Genomic DNA, 27,752 nt, shown 5'->3' with positions numbered 1-27,752 from the left:
AAAGACAAGGAGAAAACAAAAAAAAGGAAGTAAGATTGTACATAAGTTGGCTCTATAATTAGCATGCTATGAATAAGATAGCGTTAAAGGTTTTTTTCTTTCCACCTCAAAGACATGAGTTTAACAGAAGAATGCCTTGTAGCAAATGAGCTATATTGTGTGCTTACATGTAGGTTAATTCTGAAACATAATGAATCTTACTTGCTTATTCAACGTGCACCAAACAAACAGATTTAAATGCATTTATTCTGTCTGATTTTTACGCACATGACAAATCGCAAATATATATAGTATAAAATAGATTCTCCCCTGTAAGAAAAATCTGGTTGCTTGTTATGACAAAAATATAGTATTAAAGATTTGCTTTAAAAATACCAGCTTTATAAAAGGCTGTGTAAAAAAACTATCATCACTGGTTGGTTTATGTATAGCCCATTAATTATAATCCATTAGAAAACTACAAGAAGCCAATGGGGAAACATCCTGTTCTGTGGCTTATCTCCAGGTGCAATGAGAAGTATAAAAAAGATTTCTCTGATCTGCTGGCTAATATTAAATGATCTTTAATATTACGTGTGGCAAATATCTCTAATTCCCATTGAAGTCCAAACTCTAAAAATTGCTTATAATCTGAATATAGGATGTAGGGTGACTTTTTATATTGAGTAATATTCAAAGAATAAATACAATTTATTACATCCTGGAATACTATTTATACCCTTAAATAAAATGCTGAAATAAGAAGCTGCTGTAAGCAGTAATGCAACATTTTCAAGGATTTGACAGTTTCCAGTCAAATCATGAAAGAAGCAATGCTAGCTTTTGTGCATTCTGAAAAGAAGCTTTTTTTTTTTTTTTTTCTTTTTCCTTTTTTTAAAACACTTAAAGTCAAGCAGACATTTCTGTACTGACGTAAATATTGGAACATTTTAAGGAAGCATAAAATCCTACCTATCCAAAATTTGGAAATTCTTTCTCTATGCCACCTACAATCATAGCTGAAATAAGCTGGAAAACCTTAATTTGAACAAACAAACTGTAAAACTGAAGACATAGGACATGCTTTAGAAAATCTGTAGATGCATAGAAGTAGCTCCATCCTTCCACTTGTTAACATGGTCTGAAATAACAGTTCTGCAGAGTGGACATGTTTTTTCTCTATTAAACCATAAAGAGATGCATTCTTCACAAAATGTGTGCTGTAATGAAAAGAATGAGAACTCAGAGGTTCTAAGTTCTTCCATTTAGAAGAAGATACTAAAAATCAGAGCCTGATTACTAAAAATGATCAGAAGACGTACACTCTGATTAATCTAACTTTTTGTTGCTTTGTTTATGAGTTGTTAAAAAGATTCTTAAGTCTGCCAAAAGGAATGCTCAGAATATGTCTATAAGTGGGTGAGAAGTTTTAGGAGAAGAAAAGAGAAAAAGCCACAGCTTTTTTCTATGGAAGTGATCTATTCCATTTTACTTTATAATTTTTTCCATAAAGCTGCTCATTAAGCTTATTTTTTCAGTTGAGACTGTACTAACTTGTACAATAAGCCTTCTGAGTGCAGTAAATTTTAAAGAAATTCAGAGTTGTGTATTACCTGACAGATAAGCAGAATAGGCTTCTGAAATTCAGCTTGGCAGATTGAACAAATATCATCCGATTCAGAACACTGTCTCTTGGTAGCTGTCACTCCATAGTGCTGTAAAACAAGATTTTGCAGCAGATATTATTTTCTAGGGGGAAAAAAAAGGCAGAAAGAAATCAGGATAGAAAGGAGTTGGGAATAATGGCTGCCTTGAAATGAAAAATATTAAATCCCCAATGTTACAGAATGCTGTTAAATATTTCAGCAGTTACCATGATGCCTAAAGCTTACATGTTCCCACATACTGTAATGTTGAGGTAGCATTTTTCCCTGATCACAGAGAGGGGAAAAAGAAGGACAGTTATTTTAAGTGACCTCTGAGCCAAACACTGTGCTAAGTTGAAGTTTGATCAAGAAACCACTTAATCATATTTTTAAATTCTTAATTTAGTATTCTTCTAGTTAAATGAGACTGTGCTCTGAAATCTTCAAATGATCCCATAATCATGTAGTCAAGAAATCTGTCTGGGAAATGGAGGTGCAAGTGAGTAGAGATGACTAAAAATGCACTTGTGTATCACTAGAACAATATAAAATAATGTAGAAATGGGATAGGAATTAATTCAGGAGGAAAAAACTTTCATGTAAGGCAGATTTATTCTTCCGTCATAGAAAATCCAATACTTACTGGTTGTGTACAAAATATTCGTAAAACCCGTTTAAAGTTTCTCAATTGTCCAAAAAAGCTCAAAAGCTGAAATGGGGGGAAAAAAAAATTGTTATGCATATCACTTTTCTCTTTAAACTCATGCAAATTCTCACAGTAAAACTCTCAGTGTTAGTTCAGTGATGGTAGGAATGTAAGCAAAGCTATAGTTCAGATGGACCCTGTTTTCAGTTGCTTATTATGTAAATGAATTTGGTCTGGAGTTTCTCTCAATAGGCAGGTGCTTTTTAAAAGAAAAATACTGATGAGATTGCGAAATGAAGCACTGAAGTGCAAATATGTTAGCAATATTATTGCATATAAACTAGTCTTTAGACTTGATAGGAAGACATCTTAGCATTAAAATATTTTTTTTTTTGTTATTTAAAGCACAACTTGTATTTGGTTTGGTTACACTTTGGACAGGCTAGCTCTTCAGCTAAGTAGATGGTCACTGTGAATTCGAGAGAAATCCGTTCCCAGAACAGATTCAGAGAAGAAAAATAAAGAAAAAAAGACAAGATGATTTAGTGCCCATAATTTCGAGCCAGTAGCCAGTTTTCCAGTCAACTTTGGTAGACTCTACCAGTTAAACTGAAGAGCATCAACTTGTGAGTTGAAGCACTAGGGAATGTTCAGAAATGCCTTAGTTCAGATGCCTATATCCATTCAATTATTGTTTGCTAAAAAGACTGTAATAAAGTATAAAGTTTACATACTTTTAGGATGAGGTAGAGGAGGCCCAGCAATATCCCAAAGGTCCATCCTAGTGCACTGTCACGCTCCCCATAGCCAATAAGATAGCGGAACCAAACTGGTATGGGGACAAACATACGGTAATACTGGCAGAGTTCTTCTAACAGCATGTACCAGTAGCCCTAAGCAAGACATGCAAAGGAATCTCTCAAGATTTAAAGCACAAAGGATTTTTTTTTAAATATAGAAGAGTGTTTTTTATTATTATTTTGAGTAGTTTTCTCTCATCTTATCTTGACAAAACTAAGTATGGTCAAATTAAAATCTCAGATTTACAGAACTACAGTGCCAAATCAAACTCCTAAAAAATTAAACCAAAATGAAGTTTAGGTTGAAAGAACAAAGACCAGATGATAAGTGTCACCACAACAGCACAGGTAACAATAGCACTATTAATTGCTGTACTGAGGAAAAAAATAAATTAACAGGCTAGAATAGGGTGGCCGTTGTAGGATGCCTACCTACTTACCAATGCTATCAGTCTTACTTTCGTAAGCACTAAAAAAGAAAATAAAATTACATGAAAAAGGAAAATAAGACAGATGTAGTCAGCTTGCCACAGACAGAATTGTGTCCAGTATTCAGGATTAAAACTGAGGATAAGAAAAGTTTAGCTCCTAGATTGTCTCCTTAAGTTTGCCTTTAATTTTAAATTTACAGGTTGGATTAAGTGCTCTTGCAGCAGTGGATGCTGGATAATGCCAGGATTTGCCACAATTGACCAGATTCTCTTTTAAATTTAGCCACAGTTTAGGTCACAGTTGCTATAACGGATTTTTCAGTAATTAGCTTTTGATGTTATATTGCTAGTTGCAGGAGGAAAAAAAAAAAAAAAAAAGGAATATCTTGAGTACAACTCAGTATTTTGCTGAAGTGGTTGTACCTGAGAAATGCTTTGCCCTTGTGTATTTTACAATATAAAAACCTACCAACAGATCTTGTTTAAGTGCTACCATGTACTAACCATTTGTCTGCCTATTTATATATATATATATATATTTAATTGGTAGTGTTTGCTATAGTGTTTGCTATGCTGGCATAAAGCTTAGACTGTTTTTGCATGTCTTACCTCAGGGAGCAGATAAAAATGAGTGTCTCTTCAACCATTGCAGGCCTTTATAAAACCATTAAACTTTACTGGTTTGGGGATTTAAGCTAATGATTCAAAAATGTTACTTAATTCTGGGTTTTCATTTTGTTAATAAACTTATTCTTCTAAGAGAGAAATCCAAATGTTTTAATGCACAGATCTTAAAATCATCTTATGTCAGTTATTGCAAAGCAAGGAAAAAATGTACACTTCATCTACTGCTCCCTCCTAATAGCCTGCGTACATGTTCTTACATTGCAGCAACTAACAGGCTTCCACAGACAGAAACACACCCATATACCCAATAACATAATACAAGCAGTTGTTTCAGATCAGAATATAAACCTTCTTAGCATCAGGCAGGAAAGAACATGAGCTCCACACAGTTTTCTTGCCCATAGCAGTAGTGCTGGATTATATGGAGACTTTTAATTATGAAAACTTTCCTCTGGGTAACATTTAATAACACACTAATTCTACTGCAAAGGGATCTGAAGGAAGCAAAAATATATATTGTTTTCTTACCTTGCATTTAAAAGACATCATGAATGAAGGCAGCAAGAGAACAAAGCATTTGAAGCCCATGAAGAGGAATTTCAGAACAAAGTCTGTGATTCCCACAATCCAAAGTACCTCCCAGAAGTTCATGAAATCCACTGTAGGCTTTAAAAATATTAAGCTATAAAAAGAAGTATCAGAAGTTATTCCAGCAGCCTCCTTAGAAGAAAGCATAACCAGAGATTATCACAGCAAGTTGCATTAAAAAAAAAAAAAAGGTGATCTACACGGAGGAAAAATATTTTGCTAAGAAAATGGTCCCTTTATCATAAATTGATTCTATATATCTCTGATCTCTATTTTTGAACTTGCTTCCCTGTGTCTTTATCGCAACCCCCATCCTCTAAAGGTTTATTTCTCTTGTACAAGTACTGCTCTTGACTGATTTACAACCAAGATGGTTGTTAGAGAACAGTAAGGAAAAAAAAGGGGGGATGGAGAGGGAACACAACCCCACAGAGTCCCAGAATGCTGCTTATTCATTTTTCTGAAAACAAGGTGTTAGTTAGGGTCAAAGCTAGAAATCAAACCACATCCCACATGGCAAAATCGTACAAGTAAGTTGAGTATCAAGTCTGATCTTGCCAATTCCAACATAGTGTTACTAAGGACAGGACAGTTTGGCAAAGGAGATTAAAATAAAAGGAAATGCAACATCACAACCTCCCTTCCCTGCCCTTTTCTTTTTTTGTTAAATAGATGCAAGAGTGATTAAATGTTCCCAGTTAAATATTAACTGAGTAATTTATGATACTGATTTTCCTCTACTTGCCTGTAATATAGTGACTGAGAATGAAAGGTAAAATACAAGAGGAGAGATGATCCAGACAGGTATACTAGTAACCAAGCACACTGCAACTTGGAGCACCGTTCCTGCAAGATATTCATTAAGAGATATTACAGTTTTTATCTTAGTATCAGTCTTTAATATACCCCTCAGCACCTGAACCCTCAGTCTGCTGCACCTGAACAAAGTGCTTGTGTACCTGATGCTACTTAATTAATAACAATTGTCAGTGCATTATTTTTAAGCTATAAAATAGAAGAACTCAGTGGAAAGGCAAAGCTGTAATTTTAATCCTTCCAATAAGACATTTTCTATGTGAATCAAAGTTTTTTTTTCTTAAAAGATAAAACTACTGATGCATAGAGGTCTTGGTTAACTTAAAGAACTTTGTTGCGAAGAGTGATACTTACTCTTAGAAAAACCTGATTTACTATGCTTTTGTTTGCGTACATAAAAGTTGTTAGCAGCCCAATTCCAAGAGAAATGCCTATTAGGAAGAAAGGGTCAGTTATATACATGAAAACAATAAGTTATACTGAACTGGTTTAAAAAAAAAAACGCTTCTAATATGTTTTTGCATAACCGTGACAAAGTGTTAATAATTCAGACTATCAAGCTGAAGCATATTGCATACATTCCAGTAAAAGAAACTAAAAGAAATGTGTTTTTACTGATAAACAAGCAAAAATAAAGCTACAAATATATGAAATTTTATATCAGGCATCATTATTAACATATTTTTATGCTGGGGAGGAGGGTCAGTTCCCCCAGACCATATACTTTTATACTCTACCAATGATGTGCTGCATGATCAGTTTGCCACACAGAATCAAGATGTAGGGCAGGCTTTTGTGGAGCCACTGGAGCAGGTATCTGAGCTCTGAGAGGGAGCTGCCCCCGTGCTCCTCCGAGTCCGCGGCGGGATCGCTGAGCACCCCGGCTTCGCTGTGGCCGTGTCCGTGCGAGTGACTTTGGGAGCCCGCCCTCGACGGCCGGGAACTTGCATTTTCTCTGGCTTCTCCCGCGGCAGAGTTTAACTGTATGCGAACGTCTCCGCTGAGATGGCACGAGTTGTTTTCTCCCGTCAGTCTCACTGCGTTCTGAGAGGATGAAGAATCATCACTGCTCCCCTGGATGTTGTGAAGGTGACTGCAATTTGGTTGCATGGTGGGATTTTTTTTCTGGTCTAGATTCTTACTGCTTTGTCTCCTAGAGTGGGAGATAAAAAGACACAATGTAAGGAAGAGTATAACTAACTCAGGGGGAAAAAAAATGTAAAAATACAGTATTATGATTGCCAGCACGAAGCCAAGTGTAGGTTCTCTTTGCGATAGGTAGTGGGCCCTCAGTTCTGAAGGTTGTGTTTGTTTGCCCTGTCTTCACAGGACAACTTTCTGCTTTATTTCATTCACATGCAGAGTGTCCAACCTGCAGTGAACCTGGCTGCTGTAGCAAAATCTGAGGTTGCTTAATCAGAAGAGCAAAACCACTAGCTTGTACAGAAGAGATCTTTGGTGCACTGCCTAATTTCATAAATAAAGGGAGTAGCAGGAGCAAGCTAAGGAACAAACAACAATGTGAAGGAGAATACTTTTACATGGAATACTTTTACATGCATCTGTAAAAAGGGAAGTTATTTGTTCAGACAAGTCTCATCAAAAGCCAATGCATATTCAAAACTGAGGGCCATTATGAGATTATCTAGGGATTATCCTGTCTGGGGATGTAAGCAGAACCAGGTTAGTCCATTTTGCCAGAAGAGCCTCGACCGTGTGGTCTAGGTCAGAAAAGAAGTGCCTAACAGCAATACCACCCCAGTCAGGTTTTATTTCCTTTTTCTAACATCTTCCTGGTGTCTTCTGTGGCAATTTTCCATTTCTGTGTATGTCTCCCCATCAAACAACATTAATCTACTTCTTCTGACTCACGTGGTATCATAGCAGTGACTTTGGAGGATGGATTTGCTAAGCATTAGCACAGTATTTGTCACCATCAAATAATATTAGTGAAACATGGGGGTTTTTGATAAAAACTTATTTTGGTAAGCAGCAACTCCTCCAGGTTTGTCACTGAAATGAAGTTTTCCAACCTGACTGCATGCACACAGCTAGATTTATCAAGCATACAAAAAGTTGAAGTCTTTTGCACATATGGAATTTGAAAAAGTGGTTCTGCACTTCAATATATATATATATTTGCACAGATGTCAGCATCTTTAAAACAAGATTGTACCAGAAGGGCGAATGATGTGAATTTAAAGAACAGAGGGCAAGGAGAGCTCCTTGCTGCTGCTCAGAACACGCTGCTGTATTTTGGGAGCGCAGCAGAGATTACATCATACTTGGATCCAGCCCGGATTCCTGCTCCGGAATCTCACGCTATGGACACACACGACACGCTGGACACGGCGGCAACTCGCGCGAACGGTAGCCAGGCCCATAGAGCTGCTTATGGAAGCAAAACCCCTCCATAAAAAACACGGCCCGCGCGGTCTTTTTAAGCTCCCACAACGAAGCTGCGACTCGGGGGCTCTCCTCTTCCGCCCCGTTTACGGCCCGGGCGCCCGGCACCCTCCGCCCCTTCCCGCCGCGGCCCCGCTCAAGGCGCCACCTCCTTCCCCCGCTCGCTGCGGGGGCTCCGGCCGCTCTCGCCCTCCGCGGGCGGGTGGGCGGGAAGGCGCCGCGCAGGTACCTCAGGGGGCGGCCGTCCCGGCGCCGCCGCGCAGGCCGCCTCCATTGCCGGGCCCGAGGAAGAGGGGGGAATGGCGGAGGCGGGAGGAAGAGGAGGAGCCGCGGGAGGAGGAGGAAGCGGAGGGAGGCCCGGGGAGGCCCGCGTTGCCCGGTAACGGGCGGCCCGCGCCGCGCGCGGCCTCCGTCCCGTGAGGGAAGGGCGGGTGAGGCGACGCCGGCCGCGGCGGGGAGGGGGGCGGTTTTTTTTTCTGGTATTTTTTTATTTAAATCGTCTGTTAATGTGCAGCTGGAGAGGTAGTAATGAAAGGGAAATGGAAGAGGGGGGAATATGCGTGTATCTATATGTATATTTTTATATGTATAGATATATATGTTCGCGTAGTGTGGCGTCTTGCAGGGGATCCCAACCTGCTGGTCCGAAATCGGCTGGGAAACTTGGAAAAAAAATACATAACTGCCCTACTTAAGGCTACTGTTCAGGCAAAGCAATGAATTAAATACTAAGAGGGTTTTCTTTTTGAAATACACTCTTGGATAAATAAGTCTAGGTCCTTAAAGTTATTTATTTATTTTTTTAATCCTGTCTTCCATAGGCCTTTGGGACTAAGATAACTTGCTGGTTTGTGTAGCCCTTCTGTTTATATAGTGGAGTACAGCCTGTTAGCACCATGCCGAATTACCCCATAACCAGTGAGGAGCAGCAGAAATCAGCTTTTCTGCACGGTGTTTGGAGAGGAGTCTAAAAGCCTGGTTGGGCTGTTCTGTTTTGTTTCTGTAAAATACATATATTAAAATGCAAACATAATTTGCGGTCAGAATTGTTCTCAGACTGTTTCTCACTGTTAAAATGCCTTGGAAGTGGAAACTTAATTCATGGCAACATATTAATCAATAATGTTTGCTCATGCAGGCCACTTGCTGATTTATCTCCAATTTGCAGCTCGTTAGAAGGCATACAGCTCGGCAGTGATGTTATTTAACAGGTTATGTTCTCGTGGAGCTGTTAATGCCCCATAGACTGAGTAATTTCTGAAACAAGAAAGATTTCAGAGGCTACTAACATAGAAGTTTATTGTGTGGAAGTCTAGACAGAAGTCCGTTCCCATGGGTATTGCACACACAGGGTCATGTAGTACCCAGTAATAAATTTGCCAATCTCTAGTTTGGAGTAGCCTCCTAGGAGGCCTGTAAATCTCACATGGGGAGACAAATCACTGTCCAGACATCAAAAGTGGAACGAGGATGACTGCAGAGGAGTCTGAATTTCACTGCTGAAGCTTGATTATGTAGGCTTTGTCAAGCAGACTCACGAAGTTGAGCCAGGTATTTTTATAGTGCAATTACATCATCTTCCTCTCTGAGGTTTCCAGTATTCTTGGTAGTCCTCTGTGTACAGCAATGTGCTGCTTTCCATTAAATCATTTAAAGCTGAGAGTAGTTCTAGGGAAATGGGGTAGGAGCAGTTTTTAAACCTGGTGAATCAGCTCCTGAGTCTTTGCTTCTCTCTATAGGTAGAAGCTTGAAAGAAAAATTAGGCAGTGGAGCCACAAAGGGCAGTTGTAATTTCTGCTCGCTGCACAGGAGGGTGCTCAGCCTCTCTCTTTATCTGTAAGAACAAGCAATTCCCATGGTCATTAGAATGAAGCTCAAAAGCTGCCATCTGAACTGGTCTTTTCTTGTAGTGACATTGAGGAATGCGTTAAATATAGTTTTAGATGGCGTGTGTTAATTGGTATTGGAAAAGCTGGTTGCAAAAGTATTTAGACACTGTGATGATAATCTCCATTGTAAGACCTTAGTATTTGCTGGTGGGTGTCTTTAAAGGTATCAAAATTTCCAGTAGGAGAATCTTTGAAGTTTCTTTTTTTTTTTTTTTTTTTTGCAGTCTGCCTAAAGTGTCAGTCTGAACACATGAATCCTTGAGTGCTTAATCCTATTAAGTAACGACTTCTCATGTAAGTAGAAATCTGCTCTAAGTCAGGTTTTTTTAATTATTAGGTTTGCCATCACAAGTTTTGTTTGACAGTAACGTAAGCAGATGAGATAAAGAAAATTCTGGCATTATTTACCACTACGCATGTGAGAGAAAAAAAAAAAAAGTTTGAGTGGTTGAAAAATATGCTATATAGGTAATTTTTGGTCTACCTTTTTAGAGATCAGTTAAGCAGAATTAATACATTCTGTTTGTTTGAAGGCAATTCATCAAAAAGCCTATCTTTACAAGATAAAAATAGTATGGTCTTCTGCATGTATCTCCATTTTAGTTTCTAAGAAAAAACAATTACGTATTTTTTTTAAAGTAATACTTTTAAAAATGATTTTCAGATACTTCCGTTCAGAACTCTGAGAATAAATATAAACAGAAGTGTAGTAGACAAAATCTTGTCTGTCGTGCTTGAACGGGGTTTGTCCCATTAACATCAGTATATAAATATTAGCTTCACTTCAGTCAATATTTACCTCACTGGTCAATAACATTGTTTTGCATATCACAAAGTTAATGGTTCCTTTTTTGCTTTTAGTCTGGTGATCATCTATATCATTTCTTGTTTTTTTCTAAGAATATGGAGGGTTTTTAACTCCATTTCTAACAAAAAAAAAGTTTTTGTGTTAACAGAAGTGATTGGGAAGTCTTAGCATGTGTAGAACCATTTTCATTATGTAACAAGATTGCCAAAATAATTTACGAAAATCACATTTTACAGGTAGAGTAAATGACTTAGTGGTGATTTTGATTTTTGTAACTGGAGTCTAGGATGAATTATTTGATTCATTTTATCACATGGTCTGAGTCTTCGGTTGAACTAGAGTCTCTGAACTAAATCATAGCACTCCTGTATCCTTCAAATTGTCAAAGAAAACAACATCTGTTTATGATAATGGAAAATAATAGCTTTTTTATATAAATAACTCTATTTCTGGGAGTATTTGAATCCATCTTAATCTCTTATAGACTCTTATAGTCTTTAGACTCTTATAGTCTTTAGTCTATAGACTCTTATAGTTCAAAACTATTAAAAAAAAAGAAAAAGTTTGCTGAAAGCCATCCAGGCTCTGGCCAGTGAACAGACTCATTTTTATTAATGTGGTAACTGAAGTGCCAAGATCTAAGTGAAAGTTGCAGGACTTGATTGCTTGAGGTTATGCAAGAAATTCACAAATATGTACTTTAAAAAAAAAAAAAAAAGCTTTTCCGAGTGATGCTGAAAGTCCTCTTAGTTAGTCTTGTCTGTTGAAAATTGGCATTCCTAACATGTAAATAAGGATTTAGATTTGTAGCTTTAGACATTCAAATTTGAAAAGTTTGGTCTACCACTCTGCAATTTCTGATTCTAATGCAGAGTTCATCACACCACCACACTGCTTGGGTGGGTTTTTTTTTGTTTGTTTTTAAATAATTATGGTTACAATTTTAACAAAAGCTCGGTGGAAAAGACCAAATGGAGATGTCAACTGTGTGAGCAAGGGCTGTGGACAAGGAGCATATGGTTAGGTATGTGATGTGGAGATCAACAAAAGATCCTCTTTAGCCCAGGGAAAGTGGAAAAAGAGCTAGAGAGAACAACAGCATGAGAAGGGGAGCAGATATAGGTAACCAAGCTATAAATGAAATATGTCATAGTTCTTTTGGAGCTCCAGCTATGATATAAAAGATGCACCAAACGTGTGTGTGTATGTGCATATGCATACTTCTCCAAATTTTCAAATCATGCACCCTGTCTGACAGAACCTGTCTGTGCAGAAGGCATTTCTTTATACCTCTTGTCAGAAAGGGTCTGCAGAATGTCTTCTACACAGTTTGCAGGGAGGCCAACAGTGTTCGGTGCTTGTGGAAAACAACTAACTCGCTGCTTGCAGACCAGTTGGCATATTTGTTTAAATTTCTTTAATGTGTCGGAGTGATAACAGCAGCTGAGCAGCATTTGCCCTCTGTAAATTTGAGTTCAATAGTGCTTTTTTATGTACAAGAAAATAAATTTGAAAGCATTGCAATAAAGTAATATTTACAAATTCTACTCAGGGTAACTGAAATATCTAACATTTTATGATATATTCAGAGAAAGACATGGAAATAGACAAAATACATTATCCAGAGAAACTATGATATAGAGAGGTTTTTTTATTTTTCTTTAAATACCAATAAAGTCCTTGTTCTTTATCATTGCCTAATTTCCACAGTCTTAAAATATAGTTGAAAATCTCATTGCTATTTTGTCTGTATTTTGAATCTTTACATAGGTTGAATAATTGTCTATATATAGGGATATTTGTCTGCGACTGGTTAACAGGTACACATAATTCATGTCTATTCTAAGGAAACTTATTTTGAACTGCACCAAGTTAATTGTTTTTCAGCCTTCAATGCTGCAGTGACAATGCACTTCCTTAAATCTGGTTTGCTTGCAGACAGAGGCTGCCACAGTAGATTTAGTAGAGCTGCAGAATTAATGTCCAAAACTCCCCTGCTGCACAGTGTTCTCCTCCACGTACGCATGCTACATAAAAATGCCGTACGATTTCTCACTCCAAGGCTCCTCTATTAGGGCATTAGCTGACTTTACACCTTCTGTTTGATTAGTGTTTTCATTCTTATACAGTGCAGCTTTAAATACTCCCCCAAATTACCATTTATTGTAAAATAAGTATGGCAAAATTATAGTTTTTACACGGTATTAATGTAGCATTAAATTATGACAGTCTGTGAAAATAAATCTAGGAGAACATGGGCCAAATGAAAGACATAAAATGGCAAAAGAAACATGTTGCTATAGCATAACTTGAATTCATACATATTTTTAACTAGCTGTGAGGAAACATAAAGGAGAAAGTTTCTGGAATTAAAAAGTTTGCAGCATGGATTTATGTACCTACTGTGTAATTATTATAGTCTATTGCAATGTTTGGCTGGCTACGTTTCATACAGGGAGCTTTTCCAAGCTTTCAGTATTTCTTGAGTAGCTTGTAATGGCTTCAGAATGTGCTAATGAGTCTTTGGACGTGGGTTTGAGAGTTATGTACCGAAAGGTAACAGAAGGAAAAGTGGATTTCTTTGAAGGCCTGAGCTCCAGAACCCTAATGTTTTAGATGGTACTGAGACTTGGGTCAAGAAGAAAATGAAACAAAACAGATTTCAGATTTCTTTCATCATTGCTTCTTTTCAGATACGGATAGGACTGTGTGTTTTAACAGTTTGATAGCAATTCTGCTACTAAATGATTTCATCTCTAAGCCGATGAATGTTGTCGATGCATTTACTGTTTGCTAAATTTGAAACTACACAAGAAAAAAGGTATTTGAATTTATGTTGCAAGTTATCTGCAAGGTGTGTGTTCTAGAGATTGGATTTCATTCCAAAAGATTTTTCAGAAATAAATCATTTGATTTATACAGTAGATGGGTTCCAAAGTTCCATGATGGGGAAACAGCAGGAAGAATGTTGTCCTCCACAGTTTTTCATGTCACAGAGGATAAGGAGCAGAGCGAATTTCTCCTTGGTTCTGCTGCTGCAGCCCCCGAAGGGAAAGCAGTGTCCCGCAGCCAGCAGAGCCCAGGAGGGGGAAATGGCATAAACATTCTTCATAAAGCAGAGAAAATAGGTGCAGGCAATATTTTAAATTGAAATATAATGAAATTATTATTTATAGCCCAGTTTCCAGCTTACATCCAGAATCTGTCATTTAGGTGATTGGGCCAGCAGGTGGCAAATATAATTGAATTCAAGAAAATAAATAAGGAAGTAGACTGGGGATTGTTGACTAAAAAGTAGTCATCTAGTCTACTAATTAGGAGGATTTATAGGATGCTGTACTTAAAAATAGATGATTATTGATAGCTCATCTTTATCATGCAGGCTATCTTATAGTTTGGGGTTCCTGTAAGCAGGGTTGCTCTTGCAGGGAGACGTGTGGCTACAGCGTGAGCTGTGATGGGTCAGCCCCCCGCGAGGGTCTCGGGTCTCAGAAACCTCGAGGGCAGCGGTTGTAGCTTCTGCTGCTGCCCTGCTAGTGGCCTCAAAATATGTAGCCTGAGTCCCCCCATGCATTATGTGACTCTTACTGCAGTGTACATACGTTGAGAAAAGAAAGACTTGTATTTGGTGCCGTCTTACCAATAACCAGAATAAAAAGCAAAAGACGTACTGCACTGAACACTTATTTTCTTCACCTGGACACTTTATGTAAGACTGCACAGAAACTGTGTCACTGATCTAGAGAGGCTATAGCAACAGGTAAGGTGTATCTATTTTTGTCTTGGGTAGAAAGAGAAATGTAGTGGACTTTTAAATTAATTGGATTAGAATGAGTAAAAATTATAGGATGACAGAATATTAAGATTGGAAATGCTTTTGGAATTCTTATACGTTTAAGTACAGTTCATTTTAAAGTTTTCTCCAAAACAAGCTACACATCTATGTTTTCAGCCATCCCTGTAGAATCCAGCTGAAGTGAAAAAAGGCAGAAGGAAAAGGGAAAGAGATTTTTGCATGCCCAAGTCTGCACTGCAAGAGAAAGAAGGGGGGGGGGGGGGGGGAAGACGAAAAAAAAAACAGTATTTGCATCTGGGTTTTCATGAACAGGTCGCCATACTAGCCAACTGCTGATGATTTTTGAGCAACTGTGGTGCACAATGCCCATAGTTCTCAACTTTTACAGTATTTAAGTATTGTGGTTGAGTTCTATGCATGGACTCACCATCATCATCCTCCCTGGTGATAGCAAATTCAAAGTTTTTCTGTGGCATCTTCTGCAGCTACCTTTAAACTGGATCCTGCAAATTAAAAACTTGTGACTAGAAATAGCTCATTCTCTTCGCTGTTTTTGTGCTTTGTGTATCCACAGAAGGTCCTTCTGGACTTAATTCTGAAGGAATAATTATGCTATTTAAATATTAAACATCAAAGTTCTTCTTTTATTGTTAGACTAATATTAAAGTAGGACAAAACTGCTTTACAGTTTATGGTATTGCATTCCAGAATTGCTGGCGTTGCAGCTGATGTCCTGTTTCAGCAATATTGGCACTGCTAGGAGGCTCAGAAATGTAGATCTTAATCAAAAACTTTATTTTGAGATACAATTTAGTTAAGTGGTAAATTAATCTTTCCTTATGAACACCCAAACTGATAAAAAGAGCAAATAGTTGCAGCTTCCTTCAAAACAATTCAAAACCCTGCTTTTTGTCAGTATATGATTTCAGTAAAATGGAATTGAAAGTTGTGTGTCTTTTTCTCACAGATTGTTATTTAATCACTATATATTAGCTTTCATTGCCCTTTTGATATATTCAGGCTCATAAACTTTTCATTGAATAGATTGAATTTACCGTTATGTTACTTTTTTATGAATAGAATAAATCAGTATTGGATGCATTGGTTTGCACTGAATTGTTTGTTTTAAGGGATATTTAAATTTTACTGAAGCAGGAGGAGATCTTCAAGAAGTGAAGGTCTAGTGCTCAGTGTTATATTTTAAAACCCATTATTTGGTAACACTTTTAGATACACCCCCCTCAGCCAGGACGTGCTTATACATGTTATCAAGAAACACAAGGCTAGTAATTTTTTTCTGAAGTTCTTTGAAATGTTATATATTGTGCAGTATAGCTAATATATAGGGTTTTAATACTTATAAGCTGTTTAATTATTTTACTAGAAATCTTTCATTTCATTATTAGAGAAATATTCCAGGTTTTTTTTTGCACTTTGTCTAATATATCTTCTTATATTATAAAAACCTTCATAAAGCCCAATCCTTTTCATTCAGAAACTGAATGTTAACAAATTATTGAGAATTTCCTTCTAGAATATATTGGTCGGGTCTTAATATTTATGGTATACATGAAACTTGAAAGCATCTGTTCTGCAGAGAAGTAGCTATTAAAATACACTTAACCAGTGAGAACTGCCTCTTAATTCAGAGTGAGAACTCTGCTCAGGAGCTTTGCAGAAGTTAAATGTGCAGAGATGATTGCAAGAAAGTGGGAAGGCTTTTTTTGTTAATGTTGTTGTTATTATAAGGATATAATAATTTGCGTCATTAAAAGGGTCTTCAAATCATCTGTACAAACAGCCAGATTTACTTGAGTACTTGAAACACAGGGTTAAGAAAAGTTACTGGGTTAATTTTATCATGTTGTTTCTTGGGGTGAAGTGTTTAATTTATTGTTATTAACTATGCAAAATTCTGCACAGACAGTTTCAAAAATTTGTATAATGAATGCAAAAACTTGGGAGTTTAGACCAGTGTAATCATGTAATAACACTTCATGTAATTTCTCACACTTTGTGTTTGATCGAGGTATTTTGTTTGGATTCAACCTTGCTCCTGCAATCTCTTCTTTGACAATAATGTATGCATCTTTATTATTGTATTAAGCAGCTAATTAAATCTGGTCAGGTTAACCTTTCTTGATGATTAGAAGTAGGCATCTCATCTTCTGAAAAAAGCTAATCATTTTGGGTGGAACATCTTGTTCTTGTTTGAATAATTATCTTTGTTTACATTCACACAGCATTAATCACTCGAAGCAGACATCTTTTAGGGAAAAAAGGAGAGAGCCCCTAGCAGATTTTCAGATGCCATAATATGTGTGAGTTAAAAGGAAGCTGCATTTGCCTACATTCCTCTCTATCAGCCAAACAGGAAGACATTTTGAATTCATAAACCAGAATAAAAGCTGTATCTTCCGAGTACTACTGAACAAAGAAGTGTAATTTGTTTCCAGATAACTTTTAATTAGCAAATTCTCCTGGATTAGTAGAGCTGGAGTTCTTGTTCCTTTGCTGAAAATGCATCAGCAGCTGCAGTGCATTTTTTTTACTTTTTAGTTATTAATTATTAATTTATCTAACTATATCTTATAACTACACCTGTTGTGACTTCAGACAGCAAGGTTGAGACCAGAAGAAGAGACAGGCTAGCAGCTTCTTTGGATTTTCTGCAGAGAAAGGCAACAAATACAATCCCAGCTATGAGAGCTATGGAGGTTGCAACCGTGTTCACGTGTGTATGCATCGTTGTGTTCTTCCACAAAAAAAACAGATGTGAAGTCAATTAAAGCTATAATTTCTATGCGATTCCTTTTCTGATTAAAATTGCCTTCTGTAACTGATTTGATTATGTATACATACATGTATATTTAGGTTATCAGTCTTTATAGTTAAAATAAGGCTTTTCTCATAGGAGATAAGGGTGTACGTACAAGTTTAGATTTCCAATATTCTTCCACTAGCTCTCTCCTGCTCCTTTATTTTTTAATGTAGGTTACACTTTTATTTTTCATCTTTCTGTCTTATTGTGAACTTTCCCTCCATCCCTCCAATTTTCCAATTTTGCTCCATGTATTGCCTTTCAGCTCAGAGTAAGGGACTGAACAGGGCTTTGGCCCTTTTCTTAATGATGGGGAACAAGGTAAAAACTACCTTAAAGTTAGGGCAGGGTGGTTCTTAACTGACATATAACACGAGGAAAACTGAGAGAAGATAAATTTGTGTTCAGAAAACTTGCTTGAAAATTTCAAGCTCCATCCTTCCAGATGGAAACAAGATAATATAATGGGTTGTTACAAGCTGTTAAAATTTGAGGCAGAGGAGAGGGAATAGGATTAAGTTATTCTATGAATTGTTCAGTTCTTTGTGGGAGGCTGTTAAAAGAAAGCAACAATACAAAAGATGAACTATATACAATTTTAATGTAAAGCTGTTTGATGTCATTATGATATTTCTTCCTTGATTGTCTAGCAGTTGTGTACTTTTTAAAAAGTTTTACATTTTTGGTTCTTTCTGAACATTATGAAAATTGTACTGAGAGGAGTAAATTCATTTGCATAAAATTGACTGCAAAGAGCAATTAGTCCTTCATTAATATGCAAATTTGGTCCAGTGCAAATTCATCTATATATGAGGCTTAAATATGCAAGTCAGTCTTGCTGTGCTAGAAACCCAGATGCTTTTATTTACTTTGAAATTGAGGGATTTGGTTAATGATGTTGTTGACAGGAAAACTTGAATAAATTTGATGATCACCATCTTTCATATTAGACGAGGCCCATGGAAAAAAATTACCAAGTAAAATACCAATTTTATTTTGTAATTTCCTATTACCAATCTAGTAATAAAATGTAAGATACAAAGTAATAGAGTTAGATTACCTAATGTAGTTATCCTGAGACTTAAACTGTTCCCCAAAGATAGAACCATTTTTCTTTAACTTCCTTTTTCCAGAGGGTAAAGGCATCTACATAAGCTATATGAATAACATACTGCCTAGAGATTTAATACTGGGAAGTAAGCTCTGTTCCTTGTTTCATTTGGAGAGAGTATATAAGCCTGGGAAATAAAAAGTAGAGCTTTGGAAGTGGCTGTCATCAGCATCTTCCTTTAAATACCCATTCAGTCCTTAACAGATGGAAAGCCAGTCCTTTCCAGCCAGAATGGAAGCTGTTTGAACCCATGGCCAATTACATTTCGATGACCTAAGCTAATTAATAAACATTCTTTTATATATTTTAAAATGTTTGCAACTTCAGCAACACCACTTACTTTCTTCTTGTTCAACATGCAACAGCTCAGAGAGGTGGGATTTTCTCTTTCCCACAGACCTAGGATGTGACATGTCTTGCCCCTCTGCTCTTCCCCTTCCTCCTATCCCCATGTGCCATGGCTTTTTTGACGCATACAGTATTCAAGGAAAAGCTGATTTTTTTTTTTTGTCCTCCTAGTAAAATAGAGAGAAACGTTTGTGCATTTTTATACTTGGACAAGTAAAGAACCAATGTCACTAGCTAGGCAAGGGCAGTTATGAAATGTGATTGTGCTAGTAGTTTAGGTGATGTTTTCTCATTTCTGGGGGGGATTTCTCACAGGAATAAAGTCCTACTTACGGGATTATTTTAAGCCAATCCTTAATGGTGTTGTGAAAAAGGGGAGGAGACCACTTTATGTGCAGAAGAATAGTAATTTACGCTGGTGCCATATATATATATATATATATATATAAGTAATCTTACAGCCTTTCCTCTGGAGAGCGATGTACTAAAAGTTTTTCCAGAGGTAAATGTGCTTACTATGCTATAATTCTTATGGCTTACTGTTTTCATATATTATTTTTCTTTCATTTTTTTGTTTGTTTTGTTTGTCTATTTTGTGCTTTGTCCAAGTTGTCTTCCCAGCCTCTTCTAATGCACTTCATTGTCATATATTCTCAATATTGCTTTTACTCCTTTTTTTCCCCCCAACTTAATACAAAACAAAAATTCTTACTGCCAGCTAATGTTCCTCTGCAATGAACATGATTACACAAGAGGCAAAACAGCAGTGAACCAGGACCTGTTTGCACATACCTTCTACGTATTCTTTAAGTATCCCTTTCATCCCTCCAGTTCAAGTACATCCGTTTGGTAATAATGCAAGCATGTGATTAATGTTGACATAGGCTCCTGCTTTGCTTCACAGAGCTAGACTTTTATTCTCTGTTATCCTTCCAGATGCTGTAATCCAGAAGTCGGTGTTTCCAGGACCCATATGTCAGTGGAATGTCCTGCTCTGTGGCTGCCTTATTCTCCTGGCATTTGTGCAGCCTTTTGCTTGTCTTCATTACAACCAGTGACGGCGGCTCTGCAGTCATCTGTATTGAGAGGTAATGCAATGACAGTTTCCATCAGTTTCTTTCATGAATCTATTAGGTTTTTCCATCAGCAAAAGTGTTTTGCCCTTCCCCTAGGAAGATTGCAACAATAAGATTTGCAACCTTATTGGAATTGCATTACAAAGTTACCCATTTGTGAAATATGCTAATATTGAGAATGTGCCTAGGACATTACAAACCTCAATCAATCTTCCAGAAAATTATTTATTTAATATAAGACTTTTTAAAACATACTGAACCTTTTGATATCCACAGAAGTAGAACCCCATTTTATACTGGTCAGATAATAGAATTGTTATTTTTCTCTAATAAGACAGTAAATAGTGCTGATTCACTTAATACATAGGGCTTTAAATCGACCTCCAACTAGAATCCCATGTCCACTTCTAAAGTGTGATTGCGATTTAATGTTTTGCTTGCATTTTGCAAGCATTGTGGGACCACACTTTCAAACCTTACACATTTGTACTGCTTTCTATTTTGGTACAGAATCCTGCAAGTCTTAGGTAAAAAGAAAGGTGCATTGTTTTTCAAAGCAGATAGTATTTCTAGTACTTAATGCCTTCTAAAACTGGTTGGTTTTCAGTATCTAAGGAATAAAAGTGACTCAAAGGTTTTAGTTTCCTGAGCATATGAAAGTTAAGGACTAAAGAGGAAGTAGAGACATGCTATTGTTGCAGTTGTTACAGCACTTTCCATTCTGACACAGTGATGGGTAATCAGCCTCTTCGGAGACAAATCTGAATTAATTAGTCTGCAAAGACAATAAACATAGCCATAGTTACTACTTTCCTGCATGTTATTGTAAAGTTTCAGACTTTCACACTCAGTGACATGGGTGACTTAGAAGATGCTGCAAACAAATCACAAAGATGGCCTCATTTTTTGCACTTCCAATACATTTTCATAAGTCATTATCTGCCTTAACCCATATTTTTCATACACAAGCAATCCCAGTGATTCAAATCAAACTGTTTACATGAATGAGTATTATTTTCAAAAAATAAAGAATGCAGAGCTAGCTTCTCTGTTTTTTGTGAATAGAAAAATATTTGTAAAATAGGAAACAAAGCATGATTATTGTATGAAACAGTGTGTATATTACAGAATTTCAGATTACTTTGTCAGCCTAATGTCAAGGAATTTACCTTTTGAGATTGCACAGTCCTGTGCTTGGCTCTCATTGTCTTTAGTAAATTGGTATGTGATACCACTTGGCCAGATGGAACTAAGCATTCTTTCCATTGTATTAAATGCAAACATCTGTAAAGAGTCATTGTATTTATGAGATATTGCTTGAACATTCTTTTTTATGGCTCAGGATTTATTACTGGTTTGTCAAACCTGCTGATTTCCAAACTTTTGGCAGTCGTATGTTTCATGTGGCTTTTAGTGCAAAATGGGTTATTGTGCCCACTGAACTGTGGAAGGGGTAGAGTCCTGCATGTGCAATTGCATGAAAGTGTTTGTCATTGATGTCTAATTTGCAAGTTTTCAAATTAAGCAACTTTCTAATATATTTCCCAATGCAAATAAACGCATTACAGAGCCACTCCTAAATAAAAAGATGCACGTTGTCAAAGAATTCTATGAGATAATACATACAGAAAGGTAATATTATAATATTAATTATAATATTAACATATAAATATATTATAGTTATTTAATTTACAGTGTAAAGGCATGAGATCTGAAGATGAATTCTGGGTGTTCAGGGAAAAAGCAGTATTTTATTTGTTTTTCTTTAAATAGTCTCTTCATCTTTCTCCTTCTTCTTCTCTGTATTTTGCAGCAAAAATAAAATGAGTCTGTGAGTTCACCACCTATGAAGGGGGCTGAAGGTTGACGGAAGAAGATGCTGCACCCTTGCTCACTTAGAGCGATTGCTCTAGACACAAGCACTGCTTGGAAAGCAAGTTTTATGAGCTACCTGTAAGTTCTGATTCACCTAATAGATAAGCTCACAAATGATTTTATTTTTCCGCAACATAATGGTTGATCTCATTACCTGCTGCTTTTGAATGTAAAGCAAAGAGTGAAGTTCTCACATGTTCTATGTATAGCATATATTCTACGTATAAAAGTTGACATGTTTTTTGCATTCCTGTGTTTGCCTCAAACATCATGGATAATCAACTTAATTTGATGTGCAAAATATAATTCATAGAAGAATTACGTTGCATAGCTCTTGCCATGATTCTTATGTTGAGAAGCAAAGACTGAAGGAAGGAAACAAAGTCATGAATTTCTTCGCAATAATTCTGCCATCAATTTTTCTCTAATAATCTATTTGTAGGTGGATTCTACAGATGTTTTTCCCCACCGAATGGCTGATACTACTTATGAGTTTTGTTTCTCACTGTCCTTGCTGTATTAGTAATCAAACCTATCCTATTGTTTCAGATGTTCAATCACTGTATTCTAACTCAGAAAAGCTAATCTGAAGCATACACTTTTTAAACCTTTCTTTATTATTATTTAATTGTACACTTAAAATAATAAACATTTCCTACATGTGTTACAAATAACTCCCATGTTATTACTGTTGTGATACAGAACAGGCAGGAGCCAGCAGCACAGGGAGACAGATGTGATTGTAACAGAGGTTAATGTTTTATAAGTAATAGCTTGGGTGTAGTGAGACTTATGGTCTTAATTAACTCTTTGAATGTTTCCAGCATGACCAAAGTAAATAATTTTAAAATTTAATTTACTTATCCTCACCCTATCAGTATGCTTCTTGTCTTACTGCTTTTGGATGACTAAAACTAGTCAGTTTTGCTTAGATTTTAGAGGATTTCACGCAGAATGGAGTATCTATTCTTCTAGGAAAAAAAAAAAAAGGCATGAAAATAATATGCACGAACAGGATGAATGATAGTCCAGACCAGAAAATAGATCAGCCATTGAGGTTTGGTTTAGTTCTATATTTTTGTTCTTTTTTGGGAAATCCTTACATGGGCCAGAATAGGCATCATCTTTAGGTAGAGTGGCAAAATTTGCACATTGCGTTAAAGATAGTTGATGTCCTTTTGCTGGAATGAAACAGCTGGATATTTTCTGTCATAATGTGACCAATCCACCTCTGTTGTTGTCATTTTAATTGCTGTGGCTGTTTTTTTAAGTCCTCTACAGAAGGTCTTTGTAGTGACAAGCGAACAGTTTACGCTTCATAAGCAAACATAAAGAAAGCTGCTGCTAATTGGAGAGGGAGTAATGCAGTTATGATTCCATCAACATTTAAGTTACATTGTTAAAGGACACATTTTGGTTGTGTTTATGGTGCCATATAAAATTTTACACAGGATGAATTTGGTGGGAAAAATTTTATAATAGAAAAGACTAACTCCAGCATTATGGGGAACAGAGGGAGTGAAGGGTGGAGGGAAGAGAAAGAAAATTTTCTAACTCATGTATATAATAGTAAAAATCAGCATCTCGGTGCTCTTTTTGTTTCTTATGATAACTGTTACTTAACTGCTGACTTGTAGTGTAGCTTGTCTTAGGAAAATGGAAAGACCTTGTCACAGTCCCAAAAAGCTTTATGCTACCCTGAAGATCTGTAGCTCAGTGATTCAGGCTGAAGAGGACTCTTGAAAGTCATTAGTAGTGTCCTTTAATTTCCTGAAAGAAGGATGTCATTATCCAGTAATTGACTCTTTGGGCTTTTTTTTTCCTTGTTGGCGTTTTTTCCCTTTTTTTTTTTTTCTCTTCTGTATGTTGTTTCTGTATGTTACCTCCCAGCTTCTTAAAATCTGAAGGACTTTGTTTTTAAGTTTCTTCTCTTCTATAAATTACATTTCTATATATATTTGCTGCAGATTAATAGTTTTACAGCTACATACCCAAACTTGTTTCCCAAATGCTTTTTTTTTTTTTTTCCTGGGGTGTGTGTGTGTGTGGGGGGGTGTCTTTTCTCAGGTGACAACATTTTTGGAACCTCATTCCAAATAGTCTCGTGGGGGCCAAAGATGCTTCCCTTCCCAGTTCACTGGCTAGTTTGTCATCGGTGATGCAGTTTGTTAGTATCTGAAGAAGGAAATCGTCACTATTTGTATAGAAAGAATTCTAGAGATGACAGGGTCCCCCCCAAAGCACTTGCTGTGTAATTGCTGAAGACATTCCAAGCCACTCTAACGAAGTGCACTCTCTGCCAGTCATTCTGCTCTTCTTGGAAGACCATCTGTTGCACTTCAAATATGTAAAGTTCTGCCATCATGTATTGCACCAAACAAATCAGTTCCTTTGTCTGACGAGTGGTGACTTGTGGATGGGGGACGAAAGGTAGCTTCAGTGTAAAGTAAAGAATATTCTCTTTAGCTGCACTATAAATGGAAGGCACTTGTTATTCTCCTCAAATTTCAAAAGACAAGCATACTGATTAATTGTCGGTGCTTTTGAGTAATATTGATTTATTTGGCAACATATTATCAATAACAGAAAAATTTAGAGTATGTTTTCTCTTAAGTCAGCTGTAAGTATATTGTAAGTTTTTGTTTGTTTGTTTGTTTTTTACTTCTGGTAAATAAACCTTTCATGGTATTCATATCCCAGGTTGGATATATACTGATACTTAAATTAAAATGATTTTATTTTAACGAAATTATCTTAGAAAATAGATACAGCATTTTTCAGGACAGAAAGGTTCTATTCAGAGATTTCCAAGTAGAGAAATGCACAAATTTCCCATCAGATTAAGGAGTGGTTCTATCTTTTTTTTTTTTTTTTTTTCCTCCTTCTCCTTACTGCATAGCAGCTAATGTTCTGGCCAGAAGTAATAATATGTTAGATCTTGAATGTCAGTAGCCCCAGAGATCCTGACAAGACTATTCATGTGCATTCATACGTCTTAACCAAAGCTGACACTAAAGAGAGCAGGAATTCTCATATTCCTCTTTTTATTGCCATGTATTAAACTCAAATCATCTATTAGAGGCCTCTGCTAAAAATGACATATTCACTATTTGGAAAAAAAAAAAAGGCATTCCTGCAATATCTGAGCAAAGCAGCTGAACATCAGGATGGTGCAGAGCAGATTCTTCCATTAAAAAAAAAAAAAACAAAAAACAAACAAACAAAAAAAACAGTGCAAATCTAAATTATGTAGGCAATCCTAGTTATCACCACAATACCACAATTAAGGTCACCTTAAAAATGTGTTAAGATAAATACTAAAGAGGGAGGAAAAAAACAACCCACAGTCACTGTAATCTTCTCTCCCATGGGAGTTTCACTGTTGTTACTTTTAATTATAAATTAAATGGTCTTCTAATTTTTTGCAACTATATGACCTGTCCTTGTAGGAATACTTGGATTCCAGTAACTTGAGCTGCTTGTTTACAGAAAATCACACATTGTATAAATATTCTGCTACACATTTTATGCTCGACATATTTATACACACACTTGTGGCATTGTGTATAGTACGAGTTTCGGTAACTTTGTAGTGACTTGATCATATTGGTAAAGCTTAATAGACATTACAGTGATATTTTTAAATCTTTTTAAAAATGGTTTGGTAGTAGTGACTAATGCTAACTAGGTGGCTCTGGGCATCTGGCCATTTTTAGGTAGTTTAATTTGTTAAAAATTATCTTTCTTCCCACCCAAAGTCCCTTGAAACCATTTGGAGAAGAGAACTGTCGAACAGTTGCCAATAATAAGTCCTGCTGAGACCTCTATATCCTCCTGATAGAGCAGCCTGTGCCAACAGGAGACTGACTGGCATGAATTTGAACTCTATACTACGTGATATATTTGCTTCACATGAACCAATTACAATAATTACCACGTTTGTAGCTGAAGTTTAAGCACTCATCTGTAGTTCATACCAATGGTCTCTGGCAATATGGTCAATCCTATAATCTCAATTTTTGTCAAAATAATAAAGTAGAAAATACATGCTTTGAAAAATTAGGAGGAAGTCCGAATGGAAATCAAAGGCTTAACAAAATCATTGTTCTTCATGTGCTTTTGTCCTTAAGTTGACTTTCTTCCTTTGTAGCCTTTAATTCTGAAAGGTGTCATTTTCTTTTAAGGTTGTCCATAGAGAGATTCACTAGGAAATGCTGTAAACTATTGATTTTTCATATTCAACAGGGATTTTTCTTTTAATGTGGATGAAAAAGCAATATAAACAAGAATAATTTAGATATGCAAACTATATGTAAAGTTGTCCCTTTTGTGTTGGTGTGTTTTCAAAATATTGTAATTCCTGACAGAAGTTATACTTTTGCCTAAAAGGAAAAATTATGTATCCCTAACTATTCTGGGCTACCTATTTGGATGACTTTAGTAAAAGTGCAAGGATGTAATACCAGGAGAAGTGACTATAGTGTTAACTGCCCAATTCCTTCCAATTCCCTTGATTTAAATCTGATGCAATGCCAATCATCTCTCCCCTGCCCCCACCATTATCTTATTTCCAAGGACTGGTTAATTTTTAAATTGTATCAGTAGCATTTTCTTAACTGGTAAAGTTTATATTGTACTAAGGTGAATGTAAGAACAAGCACAAACTTATTTAACTGTTCCTTTCCTACTATGAATGCACTGCACAGTGACTATACTAACATTTATGTTAAAATTTCTTCATGCAGTTTCCCTCTGGGGAGAGGAAGAGAGAAGGAAAAGGCTGCATGTGACAGATGCTAATTATGCAGCTTAATGCACTTCTGGAAGTTGCAATGATGAGAACTATATAAGAACGTATGTAGATAATGGCATTGAAGATATGCCATTTTTTTTCACAATATTTTTTGTCTGTCTTTCCCTCTTTTTAAGGAGACTCTTTCCCAGATAGCACCTGCAGGTGGTAACCAAAGGCAAACTATGACAACAAGATCCAGAATTTGTCATACAGAGATATGATTATTATCCAGTGTGTTTTAATGTTATTTAATACAGTCCATACAGTGAGGAAACTTGGTGACTTGAAGGTTCTGTACTTAGCTACAACATGGAAGGGAAATACTTAAATTTTCTAGTTGATGTATTAGTTTTGTTTCCTCTTTTGTCAATATTATCTCGATTCTTTCTCCTGTAATTATATTTTGGGAAAAAAATGTTGTTCTGCTCTTGACTGTCTTTTGGTCCTTTTGTAGATGTAATATGTAAGCACCAATGAACTGAGCCTTAGAATGCATTTTACAAGTAAGTAAACTGGGATAGAGGCTGAGTTCCTCAAAACTGTGCAGTGAATCAGTGCTAAAACCAATGTTTGATGCTTGATTAACCCTCTGATCCAGACACTGAACTGTGCTATTTCAGGCAAAAGAAATAGGCTCTCAGCTAGTGAAAATTTGGTGTCATCCTGAAATCGATGGCAAAATGCAAGTTTACATTTGTTACGTCTTTAGCCCACAAAGAGTCATCTTGCTGGCTTTCTATTCCCTCTACCAAATCCCCGTTTTTCCAAAGGGTACTTCTTCTCTTGGAGGAAAACCATACCCATTCTGGTGTATTTATGCCGAGTGCTGCTTTCTTTATCTTCCTCGAAGTGTTGGGTTTCTCCTTAGGGAGGTGTGACCTAACAACCCTGCCAGCAACGCTCTCCGCACACGCGGAGACGATCCCGCTAGCGCCCAAAGAGGAGCGCGGAAACTTCGCAGGTCTCCTGTGCGCGTCTCGGCGCCCACAGCAGTGTGGAGAAGAGGTTCTGAGGCTGCTGCAGAGCAAATCCTCCTGGCCTGGACCTCGGCTCCAGTCACCGTGCAGAAAACCATCTGTTCCACTCGGGAAGGGGCTGGGGTTGCGCGCTGCCCTCCCCCCGCATCCCGCTCCGGGCCCAGCTGCTGCATTTAGATGAGCAGTGAGGGAATGAATCTCCTGCGTTAAAAATACTCCACTTCTATTTAGATAAAAAGAAAAATCTTGCTTGCCTACACTGGCATACAAAAATAGCCTTGGTGTGAGTAAATCTTCAAAGTTTGTCTTGGTGAAAA

At 36.8% G+C, this 27,752-nt stretch overlaps 1 protein-coding gene and 1 long non-coding RNA gene across 2 annotated transcripts; one reads left to right on the top strand and one right to left on the bottom strand.

Annotated features, from left to right (window-relative positions):
• Positions 1-229: 229 nt before the first annotated feature.
• RNFT1 (ring finger protein, transmembrane 1) lies at positions 230-8,227 on the bottom strand. Its single transcript, XM_088535913.1, has 9 exons — positions 8,169-8,227; positions 6,271-6,686; positions 5,888-5,964; positions 5,463-5,563; positions 4,658-4,811; positions 3,006-3,164; positions 2,269-2,334; positions 1,593-1,694; positions 230-1,199 (listed from the first exon to the last, which is right to left on the bottom strand). The coding sequence occupies exons 2-9, from the start codon at positions 6,641-6,643 to the stop codon at positions 1,065-1,067; spliced, it is 1,167 nt and encodes a 388-aa protein (XP_088392039.1). The 5' UTR covers positions 6,644-6,686; positions 8,169-8,227; the 3' UTR covers positions 230-1,064.
• Positions 8,179-27,752, top strand: LOC148595966 (uncharacterized). Its single transcript, XR_015913967.1, has 6 exons — positions 8,179-8,370; positions 9,078-9,150; positions 19,649-19,800; positions 21,602-21,741; positions 26,409-26,517; positions 27,079-27,752. It is a non-coding gene; the product is annotated as an uncharacterized LOC148595966 (long non-coding RNA).

Source organism: Tinamus guttatus, unplaced genomic scaffold, assembly GCF_059628265.1.
Source record: "Tinamus guttatus ecotype Peru unplaced genomic scaffold, ASM5962826v1 Tinamus_guttatus_pri_ptg000043l, whole genome shotgun sequence".
Taxonomy (NCBI): domain Eukaryota; kingdom Metazoa; phylum Chordata; class Aves; order Tinamiformes; family Tinamidae; genus Tinamus; species Tinamus guttatus.
Note: the sequence above shows the minus strand (reverse complement) of the source record. Positions and strands in the feature narration are given on the sequence as shown.

Bases quoted from the DNA above. Each gene is read 5' to 3' on its own strand.
- RNFT1 (XM_088535913.1), bottom strand. From the start codon at position 6,643: ATGCAACCAAATTGCAGTCACCTTCACAACATCCAGGGGAGCAGTGAT. The intron at 5,564-5,887 runs GTAAGTATCACT...AATATCTTGCAG, and splicing joins TAAATCAGGTTTTTCTAAGA to GAACGGTGCTCCAAGTTGCA. The intron at 2,335-3,005 runs GTATGTAAACTT...CCCCCATTTCAG, and splicing joins TCCTCTACCTCATCCTAAAA to CTTTTGAGCTTTTTTGGACA.